This window comes from Rhinopithecus roxellana, chromosome 1 (assembly GCF_007565055.1).
Source record: "Rhinopithecus roxellana isolate Shanxi Qingling chromosome 1, ASM756505v1, whole genome shotgun sequence".
Classification (NCBI taxonomy): Eukaryota; Metazoa; Chordata; class Mammalia; order Primates; family Cercopithecidae; genus Rhinopithecus; species Rhinopithecus roxellana.
The window spans coordinates 115,852,565-115,870,254 of record NC_044549.1 but is presented as its reverse complement, the minus strand read 5'-3'; the positions used below and the strand labels follow the sequence as shown (position 1 = coordinate 115,870,254).

General features: G+C 38.4%; 1 protein-coding gene across 4 annotated transcripts in view; it reads left to right on the top strand.

Moving 5' to 3' along the window:
• Positions 1–17,690, top strand: part of FNDC3B (fibronectin type III domain containing 3B) — a 373,640-nt gene that overhangs the window by 315,305 nt on the left and 40,645 nt on the right. For all 4 annotated transcript variants that reach the window (XM_010356910.2, XM_010356911.2, XM_030929406.1 and 1 more), the window contains 2 exons: positions 4,803–5,083; positions 14,643–14,855. In XM_010356910.2, coding sequence (XP_010355212.1) covers positions 4,803–5,083; positions 14,643–14,855 — 494 coding nt within the window. The remainder of the gene's footprint in view (positions 1–4,802; positions 5,084–14,642; positions 14,856–17,690) is intronic.

The following is a 17,690-nucleotide window of genomic DNA, read 5'->3' as shown; positions in this document are numbered from 1 at the left end:
CCTAGTCTCTTGAGAAAATAGAGTTATTTGTCCTCCTCTTTCCATCTGTTCAGTAACATTTCTTGAGCATTATAGTACTTTGTACCAGGATCAAAGGAAGATCAGGAAGAGAGATACAAAGATTAATGAGATGTGGTTATTGACCTTGAAGAGCTCTGTCTTCATACACATTTAGATTTGAATGGATAAAGAAGCAGAGATGCCAAAGTCAAGTTCCCACCTGATTTAAGTCATGGATCAAATTCCTTATTACAAGTACACCCAGTGTCTCTGGTCTCTTTGGAGAAAATATTTGCTTCATAACTTAATTTTTCAGGGCAACTGAAGCATTTCTGTTAAATTCTGAAGTCTACTTTATTTGAAACATTCTGATTAAACTCTTTTGTTATACACCTTTCTTGCTTCTCGAATGAAGCACCTGGGACATAATTAACCTTTTGACAATGAGTCAGTGTCACAACAAATGGTCTGATCTTTATAATAGTGATGCTGAGTCACTGGGGAAAGGTTAAATTATGTGCCACACTCCTGTTTTTCTATTAAGGCAGGATATAAATAAAGAGCTGTCTGCCACCCCAGTAAAGAAATTCACTCCATTATGGTTTTTGAGTTTTGGTCTTTCTTTAAAATGTTATATTTCCTTTTTTTTTCTCTTTCACAGTATATGTTGTCTTAGCATTGACTTCTCAAAGCTGCATTATAAAAGATACATTAATAAGAATAGAACCTGCATAATAATCTTGCCTCCTTGTATTAACAGGAGTAGAAATATATTTTCAAATGTCTGTACTTATTTATAATAAAATGAGTCAGATCTTATGAAGGGAGTACTACTTTTAAAATTACCATTGCCACGCTAAAGGACTATTGCCAGGAAAAGGATTTGTTCAACCTGTATCGATTTATTGTTATTTGTGGACCAAATATGAACTATTTTCATTCAATATGATTACAAAGTCAAGTTAAATGCCAGTATTTTTTAAATATTTGGCACCTTAAAAATGTAAATATCAGCCGGGCATGGTGGCTCACACTTGTAATCCCGGCACTGTAGGAGGCTGAGGCCAGCTGATTGCTTGAGCCAGGAGTTCGAGACCAGCCTAGACAACCTGGCAAAACTCCTCCTCTACAAAAAAAAAAACACAAAAATTAGCCAGGCACCTGTAGTCCCAGCTGCTCAGGAGCCTGAGGCAGGAGGATCACCTGAGCCAGGTCAAGGCTGTAGTGACCTGTGACCGCACCACTGTACGCCAGCCTGGCGACAGAGTGAGAGCCTGTCTCAAAAAAATAAAATAATATAAAAATGTATTATAATACCTATACTGTGTTTTATAGAAATTTGGTGGAACATTTCTTGTTTTGCTCAGGAATTTTTGAATTTTTATATTCTCAGGACTGTTTTAATTAAGTGCTGATGTAATTCCCTTCATAGGGCATGTTGTATATTATAGGCATACTATTATTTATAAAAAGTCGATTTTGAATTAAATTTCATTTTAAAACTGTTAATAAAAAGTGGTATAAATCAAATGTTTTCTATAGACCCAGGCTAGTTAAAAGAAGGTAGGATCCTGGAGTAGAAAAAGAACATTAGAAGAATTGGTAAGATTCTGATTAGGTCTGTATGTTAAGAGTATAGTACCAGTGATAATTTTTTTCTTTTCTTTTCTTTTTTTTTTTTGGGACGGAGTCTCGCTCTGTCGCCCAGGCTAGAGTGTAGTGGCGCTGTCTTGGCTCACTGCAACCTCTACCTCGCAGGTTCAAGCGATTCTCCTGCCTCAGCGTCCTCAGTAACCAGGATTACAGATGCCTGCCACCACGCCTGGCTAATTTTTTGTATATTTAGTAGAGATGGGGTTTCACCAGGTTGGTCAGGCTGGTCTCGCACTCCTGACTTCAGCTGATCCACCTGCCTTGGCCTCACAAAGTGCTGGGATTATAGGCGTGAGCCACCATGCCCGGCCACCAGTGGTAATTTCCTGGTTTTGATCATTATTCTGTAGTTCTGTAACATGTTGGTCTTCAGAAAAGCAGAGTGAGAGACAGAAATTTCTCTGTACTATTTTTGCAACTTTTCTGTAAGTATTAAAATAGTACCCAATAAAAAGGTGTTTGAAAAAATAGAGAAAATACTATTTTGTTCATAATTTTCCCAGTGGGAAGGAAGGAAGTGTAGCTCCTACTGCTGGCCTGATACTCTGCCAGGATTTTACATATTAACCTATTTAATCTTTACAGTAATTCTATGAAGTAGACATTACTGTCCCCATTTTACAGCTGAGGAAACAAGCTCAGAGAAATTAACTTACCTAAGATCACACAGTTGTTAAATGATGGAATCAAGGTTTGAACTAAGCTCCAACTCTTAAAAGCCATGTTCTTGTCCTTCTGTGATATGGTGATACCAAACCCTAGTTGATACAGACATTGGGCTCCATGATAATCCTATTTTTCTGCCTCTGTGATACATTTATATCAGTACCAAAATCTCAAAATATATACTCATAAAATAATTTGTGATGTTAAAATTTTTCCAAAAAGAGTTAAGATGTTGAGGTATTGTAATGAAACAGAAATGGATATGACAAAATATTACAGTAGAGTTTCAACTGTGATTTAATAGCAAATAAATGCTTTAAGCCTGCTTCTTTGAAATTAACAAAGGAGTTATAAGTTTTGTTTTAGACCTTGATTTAAGAGCTCAAACTTAGCCGGGTGTGGTGGTGTGTGCCTGTGGTTCCAGCTACTCAGGAGGCTAAGGTGGGAGGATTGCTTGAGCCTAGCAAGCAGAGGTTGCAGTGAGCTGAGATTGTGCCACTGCACTCCAGACAGAGACAGACCCTGTCTCAAAAAAAAAAAAAAAAAAAAAAAACCTCAAACTCCTTTAGTTTTTTAATTTGACCTCGTAAGCTATCCAGTACACTAAATGAAAACTGAGTTTTAGAGTACATTCACTTGTGTAAGAAAGCTACCAAATGTGTTTCTCTTTATAAGAAAGAAAATCTTTTTGATAACATTTATTGAACACATACTCTGTATCAAGTACAGTTGCCAGAAATAATACAACAGTGAGCCAGACAGGCAACTTTGCCCTTATGTAGCTTGCATTCTAATCAGAGGAGTACTATATACTATGTCGGTGATAAGTGTCATGATGTAAAGTACAACAAAGAAGGGAAATAGGAAATGTGAAAGACCACAGGGGAAGGATTACAAGTTGAAATGTGTTCAGAGAGGGCTCGCTGAACAGGTGACACCTACAGACCTTCTCTCAAATGGAGGTGATTGAGCGAGCTGTGCAGATGTCTAGAGAAAAAGCTTTCTGGACAGGAGGAGCAGCCAAGTGCAAAGGCTGTGAGGAGGCAGCAAACGGTGTCCCTGTGGAGCAGCGGGGAAGACAGTGTAGCTGGAGCAGAGTCAGTAAAGGGGAGAGTAGCAGGCGATGAAGTCACAGTGCTAATGGGTTTTTGAAGGGGAATGGTAGTGAACAGCAGATCATATAGGGTTCTGTGGGGTTTCATAAGAACTTCAAAGTTTATTCTGAATAAGATGGAAGCCCACTGAAGGAATTTGAACCAAAAATCCCGATTCATATTTTCACTGAATCACTCTGATTGGTGAATGTAGATTATTGGGCAAGGGCCGACATAGACTGCTAGGAGGTCATTAGAATAACCAGATAGGAGAGAGTGTGGTTGGACTAGAGTAATACAGGATATGCTGATGGCCTGGAGAGGGGCATGAGAGGAAGAAAGGTGTCCAGGGATGACTGAGTTATGACTTGAGTGCTCTGAAGGATGAGGGAAACCTCAGGGGATGCAGTCAGGTTTTTTGTAAGGAGGGATGGGATGGGGATGAGGAACTGTGTGGACATTTGAGTTTGAGAGGCCTGTTGGACATGCAAGTGGAGATACTCAGTGGTTGAATACAGATACCCTAGACCAGTATTCAGAGCAGGAGTGTGGGCTGCACATCCAAATTTGGGAGTAGGTTATCAGTGGCGTTTACTCCTTGAGACAAGATGACATCTCCAAAAGTTTGAGTAGAGGTAGAAAAGAGGAGGTAGCCAAGTACCAAGCGCTGATACTCACCAGTGTTAAGAGATCAGGGTGATGGTAGCAAGCAGCAATGGTGATTGAGAGGCAGCAGCAGCAAGTAAGGTAGGAGGAGAAATAAGTGTGGCATCTTGGAGACCTAGTGATGAATAAGCATTTGAAAGATCTGGGAGTGATTAGGTATCAGCTCTTGCTCTTGGGTAAAGTCAGATGAGTGCTAAGGATTGACTTCAGGGATGAGTTTATTATTCATGTGGAAGATAGAAGATGCCTCTTCCTATTGCTATTCCAGGACAGCTCTAGACTTAAAAGTCAGATGAACTGGATTCCGGTCCCAGCTTTGCCTCTAAATCTGAGGCCTAAGTTATCTAATCTGACTCTGAGTTCCTGTCTCTGTAAAAGGCAGATAAGAATACCTACCATTTAAGATCTACCATAGTGGGTTATTATGAAGATCATGTAAGATGATGTATAAACTGAAATAGGTCATGCGAATATAAAATATTATTTTTAAATTATTTTTCATAAGAAACGATGGTGGCCATATTTTGCTTTAATAATGGAAAAAATGTGGTTGGCATGTTTTGGAAGGTGGTCATCAGACAGTAGACATTTTCTAGGATTTATTTCTACCTGCATGTCTGGAAATGTGTACTACTTTAGATTTATTTAATGGCAGCTAACTCAGGGGCATCAAAATGTGCTAATGGTGTAATATGGCCTTTGTCTTGCTGTTCTGTTTTGTAGGCCTTCAATCAAGCAGGGGCAGGGCCATACAGTGAACTTGTCCTTTGCCAGACACCAGCGTCTGCCCCTGACCCCATCTCCACTCTCTGTGTCCTGGAGGAGGAGCCCCTCGATGCCTACCCTGATTCACCTTCTGCGTGCCTTGTACTGAACTGGGAAGAGCCATGCAATAACGGATCTGAAATCCTTGGTTACAACATTGATCTAGGAGACACTAGCATTACCGTGGGCAACACTACCATGCATGTTATGAAAGATCTCCTTCCAGAAACCACCTACCGGTGAGTGCAGGGGAGTAGAAATCTGCATCAACACATCAGCACTTGGGGCTCTAAGTAAACCACTGGGGGAAAATGACCAAGTGAATGTCATCTCCTAGCTGTTTCTAAGAGCCCAGATGTCCAGGGTATTGTCTCACCTTGATCCCTCAGGCCAGAAGACCTGTGAAAAAGCCACATGGGTTCAGGGACTCAGTGGACGGTTTTGGGTCCACTCTGACCCACACCCGTCTCTACCCCAGAGTGGACTCAAATCCTCAAGTCAGTCCTCTGAACACTCAAGTCAGAAATTATAAAAGGTCTTTGGCAATATGTTAGCCCAAGAATTTGGCTTCTTCCAGACATTGTGCCAACCTTAACAGTGGCTTAAATGATGATAAAACTTTTAAGATTTCTAAAAGGATGGCATTGGAGATATGTTGACTTTTATTAAACAACCTATGGTTGTTTAATGACTTCTAAAAAAATATCTAGAGCTCAGGGGTTCAACTGAGGGAACACTGTTTACTAAGGAAATGCCAGGTAACCACTGAAATTATCAAAAATATCTTCCACATACCAGAAAGCACCTCAGAGGATAGTTCTGTTATGGAGAAGATGAAATGGTTTAGTAGTGTAGAAACTATGGAAAGGTGAGCTTAGATTTGGATAGTAAAACCTCAAGACCCTATTTAAAAAGTATTTAATGAATGCAGCATAAATAATTTAATTCAGTATTATTATGCCAAGGCTAGTACATTGAGCTGAATGTGAAAAGAAACTCACATTGGGAGAATGCCACCTTTTCCTTATAAGATAGCTTTGAAGATACCATTTTAGACAGATGGCAATTTAATAGCTTTAGAAAAGGCAAATGTTTGGTCCTAGTCATACAGTTGATCTTGGCAAAAAACAAAACAAAAAAAAAAAAACTTTAGACAGTCTTTGCTGGCCAATCAATAAATTATAAATTGGACATTACATACTTGAGGTAAAAACAATTCATACTTGCTTTTTCTTTTACATCTTGAAGTAGAGGCTGATTTTTCAAAATAATAGCCTACCAAATGAATGAAAATCAATCAAAACCTTTTATGTTCAATATCATTCTATAGTAGTTTGTTTTATTTCTGGTTAACATGTAGGACAATTTTACATACCCATTTCTGTTTGTATACAAATAGACAAAAAATTTCAAATATGAATTATTATCATATTTAAATGGTTTCCAGTTTTAATCCATTGTTCACTTAATCTGAATTACATTTTGTGAGTCAGTATTTATCATTTAATAATAGTATATTTTATATTTTATATCATGAAATCATAAACTAAATATTAGGGACCAAGTTCAATTAATATTTTTACTTGCTAATGTTTATAACTAAGATATTGGTGTGCCCGTATCAGTAAATGAGTATTTTTTCAATAAAGAAATATAAACAATAAAAAAATAATAATTCATACTTAAGATCAACCGGTTTACAGCTTTAGGAATTTTAGTTTCTATAGCACACAATTGGGTATACTATGTAGTATTAATAGAACTATGTTCAAACCACAGTCTTGTTTTATGTTTCAAAAACCTAATTGCAATAATTATAGTGAAATACAGAATGAGTATTTCAAGGAACCAAAGGTATAATTTTGGCCCAATCAACTTTTACTTCACCTTTTTTCTGTCCTATAAATTGGTTAAAATATAAGTGAACAGATCATGATGTTCTAGATAAAAACATGTGGAATGAGACATTTTAAGCAGACCATGGAGCTTGGATAAAAGACTTGTTTCTGTTTCTTTTGTTTGATTTTCTTTTCTTTTTTTTTTTTTTTTTTAAGCCTTCAGCAGTTACATATTGTTCTCATACCAAGCTTATTCTTTCTCTGTGTTGCCAGGACGGGGTTGTACACCTCTCTGGTAAATGTACTAATGTGAAAAAGCTTTTTCAATGGATCGGTCATTTCTCCATGGGTGCTGTTAAAGCAAACTACCCATTGGCTTGCTGACACACTCTGTAGAAATTTCAATTCTGTAGGAATTACAATGCTACTTTTAAAGGCATTCCTTTAAGTTTATAATTGAGTTAGAAATTGAATTTGTCCTTTAGTTTGAAGGAAAACAAGATTATTAAAAATGAAAACCTAACTTTGCTTTGTATGCTTCCAGCCAACTAGTCGTAGATTTGGCAAGATAAGAGGGTCATGGGATCACCTGGTATCACTCCTTCCCATTCCTTCTATGGCTTGAGCATCTTCAGTGACAGGAGCAGTGGTTCTAGCTTCCACTTACCAGGCAGTCCATTCTATTTGTGGATAAACCTCTCTATATCTAAATCTATTTATGGATAAACCTCTCTATATCTGAATCTATTTGTGGATCAACCTCTCTATATCTGTATCTATATCTAAAATCAACTGCTGGCCTTAGAACTTCCTCAACAACAGTGATTCTCGAAGTGTGGTCCTTGGACCAGTAGCATTAGCATCATCTGGGAACTCGATAAAATGCAAATTATCAGGCTCCACCCCAAACCTACTTAATTGGAAGATCTAGGGTGGGGCGTAGCACTTTGTGCTTTAATTGGCCTTTCAGGAGATTTTGATGCTTATGAAAGCTTGAAAACCTCGGCCCTAGAGCAGCGATTCTTAAATGTCAATGTATATAAGAGTTGCCTGGAGAACCTTTTCAAAATACAGGTGTCTGAGCCCTACTCCTGTAGACCGCACTTGGCCCCACCGGGGGCCTAAACATCATTATGTTATAATGACAGCTGTCTCTTATTTAACCATCCCACCATCATTTACACTGTCTTCACTAGCATAGGTTTTCTATAACTGCCTCCATCCTCTTTGAGTGTTTTTAGGTTTTTGGTGGGCTCTCTGACATGCAGTGCCCGTACCTCCAGGAATGGTCTGGTTGACTGGCTCAGAGCAGACCAGGACTATTGCCTTCCTTGTTCTCCATACTGAGCAGTTAGTGAGATTGCCGGAGATTACTTTTTTTAAACAACCTTATTATATGCCCGACTCATACTGAGCTGGCAGGCAACCAAAACTTAAAGTAGATTTGTTTGTTATGCTCATTTGTACTCCTTTTGCTAAGTACAGAAGGCTTAAAAATAACATGTATTGAGCCCTTACTATATGGTAAGCACTATGTTAGGCTGCCAAGAAGTGAATCATAAATCATTTTGTTGTAACAAGGTGAGGTGGGCTTTACTAGGAGACAAGTTCTGAGTAGTTCAGTGGTAGCAGACTGGAGTCAGGCAGCCTAGACTTCAATCCTATCCCCCATTTATTGTCTCTGCAAACTTTAGGAAGTTATTTAAGCTCTCTGTGCCTCAGTTTCCTGACCAGTAAAAAGGGGATAATAATTTTCACTACTTAACAGAGTTGTTAGGTATTGTAGATAAGAGGTCAGGTACCTAGTATGGGGCCTGACACATAGTAAATAAATTATCAAAAAATCTATTGTTAATGTTTGGTAGGGAAGAAATGAACTGAAAGATGGGTCGTAACCAGATTATAGGTAGAGATCTTATATGTAGAAACCTGGCATTATCCTTCAAGGTTTTTTTGCCTCCAGAGCAGGGTATGAGAAGAGCAAGTCTCAGTGCCTGGAGCTGGAATGGTGGCATTGGTGTCAAAGGAGCTTTCAGGAGCAGGAGCTTGGTGGGAGGCCAGTTCCAACTCCCCTCTCCAGGAAGCCTTCTATGAATAACTTGACTCTGAGCCCATCTTTTCCCCGCCAAAAGGGATTTTCTGTGTTTGCTATTATTTCATACTTCAGATGTTTTCTGATGATGATTCTCTTCTTTCATATTTTTCTTCATTAGATGATAGTCCAGGGCAGGGCTGTTGTAAAAGCCAGCCCATCTTCTGCTTCTCAGGCCTCTCCTACCCTAGCCCCTTCGGCTGCGGGCCCTCTCAGTCTCCTTCATACCCACACTCCCGACATCCTGAGTTCTGGGATGGCCAGTCCTGATGAGGGAAGTCTTCCCAGCTAAGGATGGTTTGTTTCGAAAGTCATTCTTCTTTTAATATATTTTGTAGTAGTAATTTGATCATGTATATAAAGTACATTGCAGAAGGCTATGATCTTCTAAAGCAGGAGTGTATTTAGCATATAAAATTTGATCCTTTAATAGTGGATTTTTAATCAAAATTTATAAAGAATGTGGTTCTTTATTTGATTTGTTTAATCAATAATATTAGTGTATTGATGGATATTGCAGACTCCCGGAAACATGAAGAGATTTTTCACATCAGCCTGGCCAAGATAGAATTTGCTTGGGGTTACATCGCTTCTCCAAATTGGAAAGGAAAATGCTACTTCCCTTGTACTTAATTTGCAGAGCTGAAGATTTTTTAAACAGACATAATCCAAATTAAACAAAACAAAGAGACCTGCAGATTTTATCTAGGTTTCAAGATTAGCATGTTACTTGAGCTAAAAAGAAAACTTCTCAAGTTTGGGTTTTGGATAGACTCTAATTAATTTAATAAAACTTAAAACTCAATTTTTATTTTCTGAGGTGAATTCTTGGAGTGATTCCTCAGATTAGTGTTTTGCCCATTAGTCCAATGTCACCTCTCACTGAATTAGGAAATTATTTTCACATACTGTGTTTTTCACCCTAAACCAAAACAAACAGTAACTGCCTCAGTCCTCATTCAGCTGTCTCAGCCTCCCATGCTCAGAGGCCTTATATTTTCCCCATAATGCAACATCATTTCATTCTATTTTATCAGTTCCTCAATTGTTTTCCATTTTAAATGTTACATCATCATTAGAAACAATTAATCTTAGCTCAGTGCATCAGCTATACACGTAAATGTTTATGTATTTTCGCTGAAACAAAATGTGTTTTTGTCAAAATGTAGGATAGGTTGAATTGAGCATTTTAAAATCCAGATAGTTGATTTCAGGGCCAGATGCTGCTTGAATAAAGTGAAGTAAACTTGTTGACTCTTCTAAATGCCTGCTTCCTTGGCAGACGGTCATTGTTGAACTGAAAGTGTGGTTTGAATTAAACATGATCATTTGGTGGGATTTGTAGCCATATTTGGTCCCTGTTACGATATGACAGTATGATATGCCAGACACACAGGACCTTTGCACCTAAAGGGAGTCCCGTTCACGCCTGGATCTAATGTGTGTCTGACAGGACCTCGCTGAGCTGCAGTTTCTTCGCTTGTAAAACAGACAAAGTAGCTCCTACCTTATGGGGTCAGCATAGAAATCAGAGATAATATTGTAGACGTCAAACCTAGCTTTCAACCCCTAGTGGCCACTCTGTCATTTAACCTCTCTGCTTTTAACTTTGGTTTCCTCATCTCTAAAAGCAGATGTAATAGTACTTCCCACTCTGTAGTGCATTTTCTGGAACAGGACAAGCTCTCAATGTGTGTAGTGATGGTTGCCATTGTTCTTTTCTTCAATTGCTGAGATCTTTGTCTCACTCTCACCTTGCTGCATCGATGGCTTATAAAGAAGCCCATCCTTTCAGCTGTTGGTGAGTCCTTGGCCATTACTTGGAGGAAGTGGGATCAGCAGGTTACTCATGTTATAAAGTGAGGTGGTGTAATAGTGCAGCCGCAGTGAAGACCTGCCCCTGTGCCGGCACTTTTGGCAAGACGTAGCACTCCCAAAGAAGTCATCAGGATGATGACTCCAAAAATGAACACTTGAAAGTTTGCTAGTGCTTTTGGCTGTCTTGAATCCTGTCCTGATTTTATTGTAGAGTATAAAGTATTAAAAATTAGAAAATGCTTCTTAAATCCCTTATCTTAGTTAAGTAATCTTCTTTGTAATTGCAGAAAAAAGTCACTGTCCCCATTTTATAGATAAGGAAACTGTTACTTAAAAGTGTTCAATACTTTCTCCAAGGTCTCCAAATTGATGAGCAGGATTCCCAAAGAAGCTACACTGCTAAAGAGTGTTAAATGCTACCACAGTTTTCTTGGTGGTGGTGGTGTGGTGGTGGTGTGTGTTAAAGCTAAGATTATATGCCTAGGAAATATACACAGTGAAAGACTGGAAAACCATAGAGCTAAAGATATAAAGAACCTAGTACTTACCAAAATACTAGGGAGGCTTTGAGGAAGTAAATGAATTTACAACAGAAGTCAAATACCAAATCTAAATTTATTTTTGTATCTTGATATTTGTATCTTCTAAACTATTTTTAAATTCTTATAAGTGATTTAAATCTCTTAGCAATTTTTTTCTTGACTAGAATAGAACAACAATCTTAAGGAATTCATTACCTTATTTTCTTTTGTGTGTTAAAGTAGCTAAGAGCTATTCAGTGGCACAGAGCAAAGGGTAGGATCCCCTAGAATGCAAGGTAAGCCAGCAGATGGCAGAAAGGATCTTGGCCTCTGGAATCTGGGAATGTTTGTACCTAGAATAAAGGGAAGGAATGGTGGTTTGGACACTGGAAGGACCTTAATATAAACCTTGTAGGTGAGGAAATGTGTTACACTGTTGAAGAAAGACTAAAACTTAATGTCCGGCTTAATTTCCTTTTCCTGAGAAGGGGAAGAGGGTAGTAATTTCTATCATCATGATGACTGCCTTTTTAAAAAGATTTTTCATTTCCAGTTGCAGAAAAATGTGTTACATTCCAATCATAGAAAGAAACTCTTCTATTAATACCATAAAGCAATCTTATAAGACTCATGTGGGAGGCAAGGAAGAGTTGTAGTCGTTCAGTGTTATACCGAGAGACTTACATTGCTTTATCTACAGAAGACTTGATGCAACCCCAGTGTAATAGAATCTGGGAAAAAAGTAAGGCCCTTTGTAATGGAGTTTTTGCTCTACTTTATCAGAGATGAGTATTTACTACATTCCAAACTATGAGGCAGATCTTTATCTAGTTTTAGGTGATTATAAATAGAGCTGCTGTAAACATTTGTGTGCAGGTTTTTGTGTGAACATAAATATTAATTTTTCTAGAGTAAATACCTACGATTGGGATTGCTGGGTCATGTAATAAGTATATATTTAAAAGGAAACTGTTCTCCTATGTGGCCATGTCAGTTTTCATTGTCACCAGCAAAATAGGAGAGTTCCAGTTGTACCTTATCCCTGCCAGCACTTTTTTAACGTAATGGTATTACATTGCCAATTTAGTTTGCATTTTTCTAATGGCTAATGATGTCAAACATGTTTTTGTGTCCTTATTTGCCATCTGTATTTCCTCTTTGGTAGAGTGTGTATTCCAGTCTTCCGCCCATTTTTAATGGATTATTTCCTTAACTGAGTTTTGGGAGGTCATTATACATTCTGGATACAAATCATTTGTCAGATGTAATGTTGGCACGTATTTTCTTCCAGTATCTATTTGTTTTCATTCTCTTAGCAGTGCAAAAGTTTCAAATTTTGATGAAATCTAGTTTTTTATTTTTTTCTTTTATGTAAGATCATGCTTTTCATGTCATATCCAAAAACTCTTTACTTAATTCTAGGTAGTAGATTTTCTTCTGTGTTTTCTTCTTAAAAGTTTAATATTCTACATTTAGATCTGTGGTCCCTTTTGAGCTAAGTTTTGTGTAAGGTGTGAGGTTGAAGCTGAGGTTTATTTTCTTCCTATTGATATCCAATTATTCCACCACGATTTGTTGAAAAGACTGTGTTTTCTCCATTGGATTGCTTTTGCATCTTTGTCAAAAGTTGATTGGCCACGTTTGTGTAGGTCTATTTCTGGAGTCTCTATTCTCTTGTATTGATCTAGGTGTTTTTCTCTTCACTGGTACCACACTCTCTTGATTACCATAGCTTTATACTAAGTCCTAAAATCAGGTAGTGTGATTTCAAACTTTATTCTTATTTTTAGACTTTGCATTAGCTATTTTAGTTCCTTTGCCTTTCCACGTCACTTTTTTTTTAATGTATAAAGAAAAGAGATTTGTTTGGCTCATAATAAACTGTAGGCTGTGCAAAACCTTTGGTTCTGTAGGCTGTACAAAAAGTGTGGTGCCAGCATATGCTTCTAATGAGGCCTCAATAAACCTTTAATTATTCGGTCTTTCTAGGCCTCTGGAGGAGAGGGGCGTGTCTCCAAGATTTCTGAAATGCCTTTAAGGGCTTTTTCCCATTATCTTGAATATTAGTACCAGACTCCCTTTTAATCATGCTAATCTCTCTAGCAAGTGGTTGCTCTACAGACTGCGTTGATTCTTCTCCTGAAAGTATTCTTTCCTTCTCTACCACGTGGCCAGGCTGCAAATTTTGTAAATTGTTACTCTTTGCTTCCCTTATAATTATAAGTTCCAACTTTAAGTCATTCCTTTGCTCCCATATCTGATCACAGGTTGTTAGAAGCAGCCAGGTCACCTCTGGAACACTTGACTCTTAGAAATTTCTTTTGTCAGATACCCTAAGTTACCACTCTTAAGTTCAGCCTTCCACAAAGCCCTAGGACATGGAAACAATGCAGCCAAGTTCGTTGCTCCAGTTCCCAAAAGTTCCTCATTTCCATCTGAGACCTCCACAGCATGGCCTTCGCTGCCCATATTTCCATCAGCACTTTGGTCATAACCACTTAATCAGTGTCTAAGAAGTTCCAGACTTTCCTGTCTTCTTCTGAGCCCTCCAGACTCTTCCAGTGTCTGCCCATTACCCACTTCCAAAGTCAATTCCACATTTTCAGGTATCTTTATAGCAACCCTCTACTCCTCAGTACCAATTTGCTTTGAGTTCATTTTGTGTTGCTCAAACAATTCTCCCACCACAACCTCTCAAGTACTGGGGCCACAGACATGTGCCGCTATGCCCACTAAATTTGTTTTTTTGTAGAGATGGAGTCTCACTAGGTGGCCCAGCCTGGTCTCAAATTCCTGGACTCAGGCAATCCTCCTGCCTCGACTTCTCAAAGCGCTGGAATTACAGGTGTGAGCCACTGCGCCTGGCCTAAAATAACATTTTATATATACATGTTAACTCTTTGATTTTAAATTCATAGATGATAAAGGTAATATCTTTCTTATTCATAACTCTGTGCTGCACATAGAAAATACCCAGCTAAGATTTTTGCACATCTGGATGGCATCCTGTTACTAGCAATATCTGCATGCTTAGCTCTAGTTAAGGACTTGCAGAGATTGTTGGATGAGGCTGGCAAAAGGGAGACATGAAATGTCCTATTGATAAGTTGTCCTTTGTTTTTGATTTTGAAGGATACTCATTTGTTCCCTCATTTAGTTTACTCTTGATAGCTCACCTACTTCCAAAACTGACCATGAGGTAGCTGAAGAGTAACTAGGACAAAATATAAGGCATATCTTTAGGATATCTTCCCTGAGACAACAAACCTGTTTTTTAAAAATTAAGGAACTAAGAGATATCTTGCTACCGTGCTTTTTTGCTACTTTTTTTTTTTTTAATGGAGACTATAGTCTGTCCACCTAGCGACCCCATGCTTCTATTTGTCTTGAGTTACTTTAACTTGTTTTTCTTCATTCTATGTTATTGCTTTAGGGGCAAGTAATAAATACTACGCTCAATGTTTATTTCGAATGAAGTATTGCTGCTGCTTTAACCTGCATTGTCTGTATTTTTTTTTCCTTTCTCTAGGATCAGAATTCAGGCTATAAATGAAATTGGAGCTGGACCATTTAGTCAGTTCATTAAAGCAAAAACTCGGCCATTACCACCCTTGCCTCCTAGGCTAGAATGTGCTGCTGCTGGTCCTCAGAGCCTGAAGCTAAAATGGGGAGACAGTAACTCCAAGACACATGCTGCTGACGACATGGTGTACACACTACAGCTGGAGGACAGAAACAAGAGGTGAGGTGTGGGTGAGGATGCTCCTGAAGCTTCTGTAGCTTTGACTTGTGGGATGAAATCTCAATCATACATTCTTATTTGCTTGCACTAAGACCCTCTTCCTTCTTGTTCAGAGGCTTCCTTTGACTTGAGTCCTGCGTTTTATACCTAGAGTTGTTCCCTTTATTCTCCATTTGGAATTTCTAAACATTCTAAAGATCCTGATTTCCCTACATAAGATAATATGCACTTTTTTCCCTTTCATCAAACCAGATAATGGAGAGAAATTATCTAAAGAAATTGTCAAATTCAAGTTCACACTATGTAATAGCATTATATTAGTCATGAGTGCAGAGGGAAATAAGACCCAGGAAGAGATGTTACCTCTTTAAATATTCAGTAACCATCAGGACAAACATGTTTACCAATGTGAAATAGCTGTGGGTGATGTACAGATGGGGATTGTACTCTGTAACTATGGGCAATGCAATATCAAATTAACCAGAGCAAATAGGAGATTCTTCATAAGACTCCATACCCAGGAAACCCTCTTGGCTGTTGAAATCAAATGTAGCCTTTCACGTAGTATTTGTTTAACCTAACTTCATTTTCTCTGAAAATGGCCGATCAGAAGACAGTCAGCCAAACTGTATTTAGAAATAATCCGATGTCAAGCAAAAGTTAATGGTGACAGAATGTTCTGTTACCAAAAGTCCTAATCAGAGAATCAGGTAAAGGGGATGGGAGAGCACCATAAAACCAAGACAACCAAAATGCTGCTACTTCCCTGCTTACCTACTGACACACAAAACCGGTGTCAGTATAGAAGCATTTCTGTCATTTCCTATTATGCATTATACTATTCTGTTCTACACATATGGAACCCGTTCTAATTACACAGAAAACCCTGTCCCAGTCTCCACCCCCTGCTCTTCAGTCAGGCACTCTGATGGATTTCAGTACAGTGGAGCCCTGTGGGCCTTCAGTGGAAACCAAGGTTAAAAATCACATAAGACCCTACCTCTAGGAGCATAATAATCAATTTTTTAAATGGCCGTAGAACGTTAGTGTCAGAGGAAAAAAGTGCTTTGGGAGTTTGAAGGAGGCAGAGACCATCTGGTTTAAAAGATCAGGAAAGGTTTCTTGAAAGATGTGACATTTGAGCTTGACTTTGGAGGACCTGTCAAACCTGGTAATTTTAATGACAGAATAAAAAGGGATTATCCTCTTGGAAATTAGTTCCAGTGAAGAGAACACAGAGAAGGTAAGGCTTCCTTTGATAGGTTCATGAGATATTAAATTCATATTCATTGATACACAAGATTATTCATCTTACTGTGCCATATGTGCCTTCGGATGTGTTTTCATGGGCTTATTATTTTACTGGCTAGGGACTACTCAACGGGAGAGGGCTGGCAAGAACAGGAATTGTGAACTAACAGAAATCACAATACATGTATAAAACTAGCATTGGGGGAAATTTTTAAGTGTCTTTTCATTTTTCCCAGGCCTGTGTCTTCCATTGGTGGTAAATCCTTAGAAAATAGCTTCTAGTTGTGCTGTTTTAGAAAAAAGTGAAGCACAGCAAAGTTGTTGAAACTGGTAGCTAGCCGAATAGGGATAAAGGCCAGTGCCTTCCAATTCCCTGTGCCCTGCCTCCACTGCTGTCTTAGAAATATGGGAAGTGAAGACTCTGCCCCAAGAAGGGCACCCCCTCTTGCTGCAATCCTGCCCTGTGTGGGGCAGCAACCCACTAGTGCCTCATAGGGAAAACCATACAAACGTGTAGTCTGATCCAAGGTTTTCCATGACACGGTGGCTCCTGGGCACAGAACAAAAGCTCCCCAAGCACTTTTCCAAATGAGGTTGCTGGCATGAGGCATTTAAATATACCAGACAAAAAATAGTACAGAATCTAGTAATCAATACATGTTGTTTCTTCCCCCTTCAAAAAGCCCAAGGCTTGCCTAATCAAATAAATGACTTGCCTAAATTTAAATGGCAATTTAAGAAAACTTCACATTAGGAACAGTATTTTTCTTAATTATAGGAGCTAGAGTCCAAATTTATCTTTTTAAATTAGATTTGTCAATGCTCTCAGAAAGTTATTAAAGAGATGGGAATATCGAGCATAATAAATTCTCATTCTGTTTGTGAATAATTTTCCTGAGATTTAATAGAATGAAAACAGCCTAATTTTAGTTTGAAGATGACCTTCGTCAGTGTCTTGAAACTGAACTCTTGTAATGAGTGGCCTTTTGAATTCAAGCCTTTAACTTTGAATCTTGGCACATGGATATCAAGGAGAAACAATTTGAGTTGGATACATCATAATGCTTATTATTAGCATAGCCTTTGTCAATCTAGTCTCCTCAAGGTTCTTTAGGACCTGGCTTCTGCAGTTGAAAAGAACAGTGTCTTCCTCCCAAGGGGTAGCTGTCTTTGTCATTGAACTTGTTGCTAGAGGAGCTTCTAGTTGTAAAGCACATATTCTTTAGCATATGTGTTAATTTCATTAACTACCAGTAAGTTCGTCTTATGCACGTGGCCAGAATAATGATATATCCCGCTTGTGACCAAGGCGAGAACCATAGATAGGCTTAATTGTTATTTTACTTCACTTTCTTACCTGCGGGCTCTCAAAGAGATTTTTTTCCTCTTAAGTTTGAGTGTATTTCTTGTAAATAAAAGGGATCCCTAAGAGCATCTTGCGCGAACCCTTGGCTTAAGATAACTCAACCTAAAATTCATCTAGATCACCTGGACTTTCTATGTTGAAAGGATTTTTCCCACGGAATGGGACATTTGTTTCCCATCTATTCGGGCTTACGATACTGAAGAGTCCCAGTCCATATT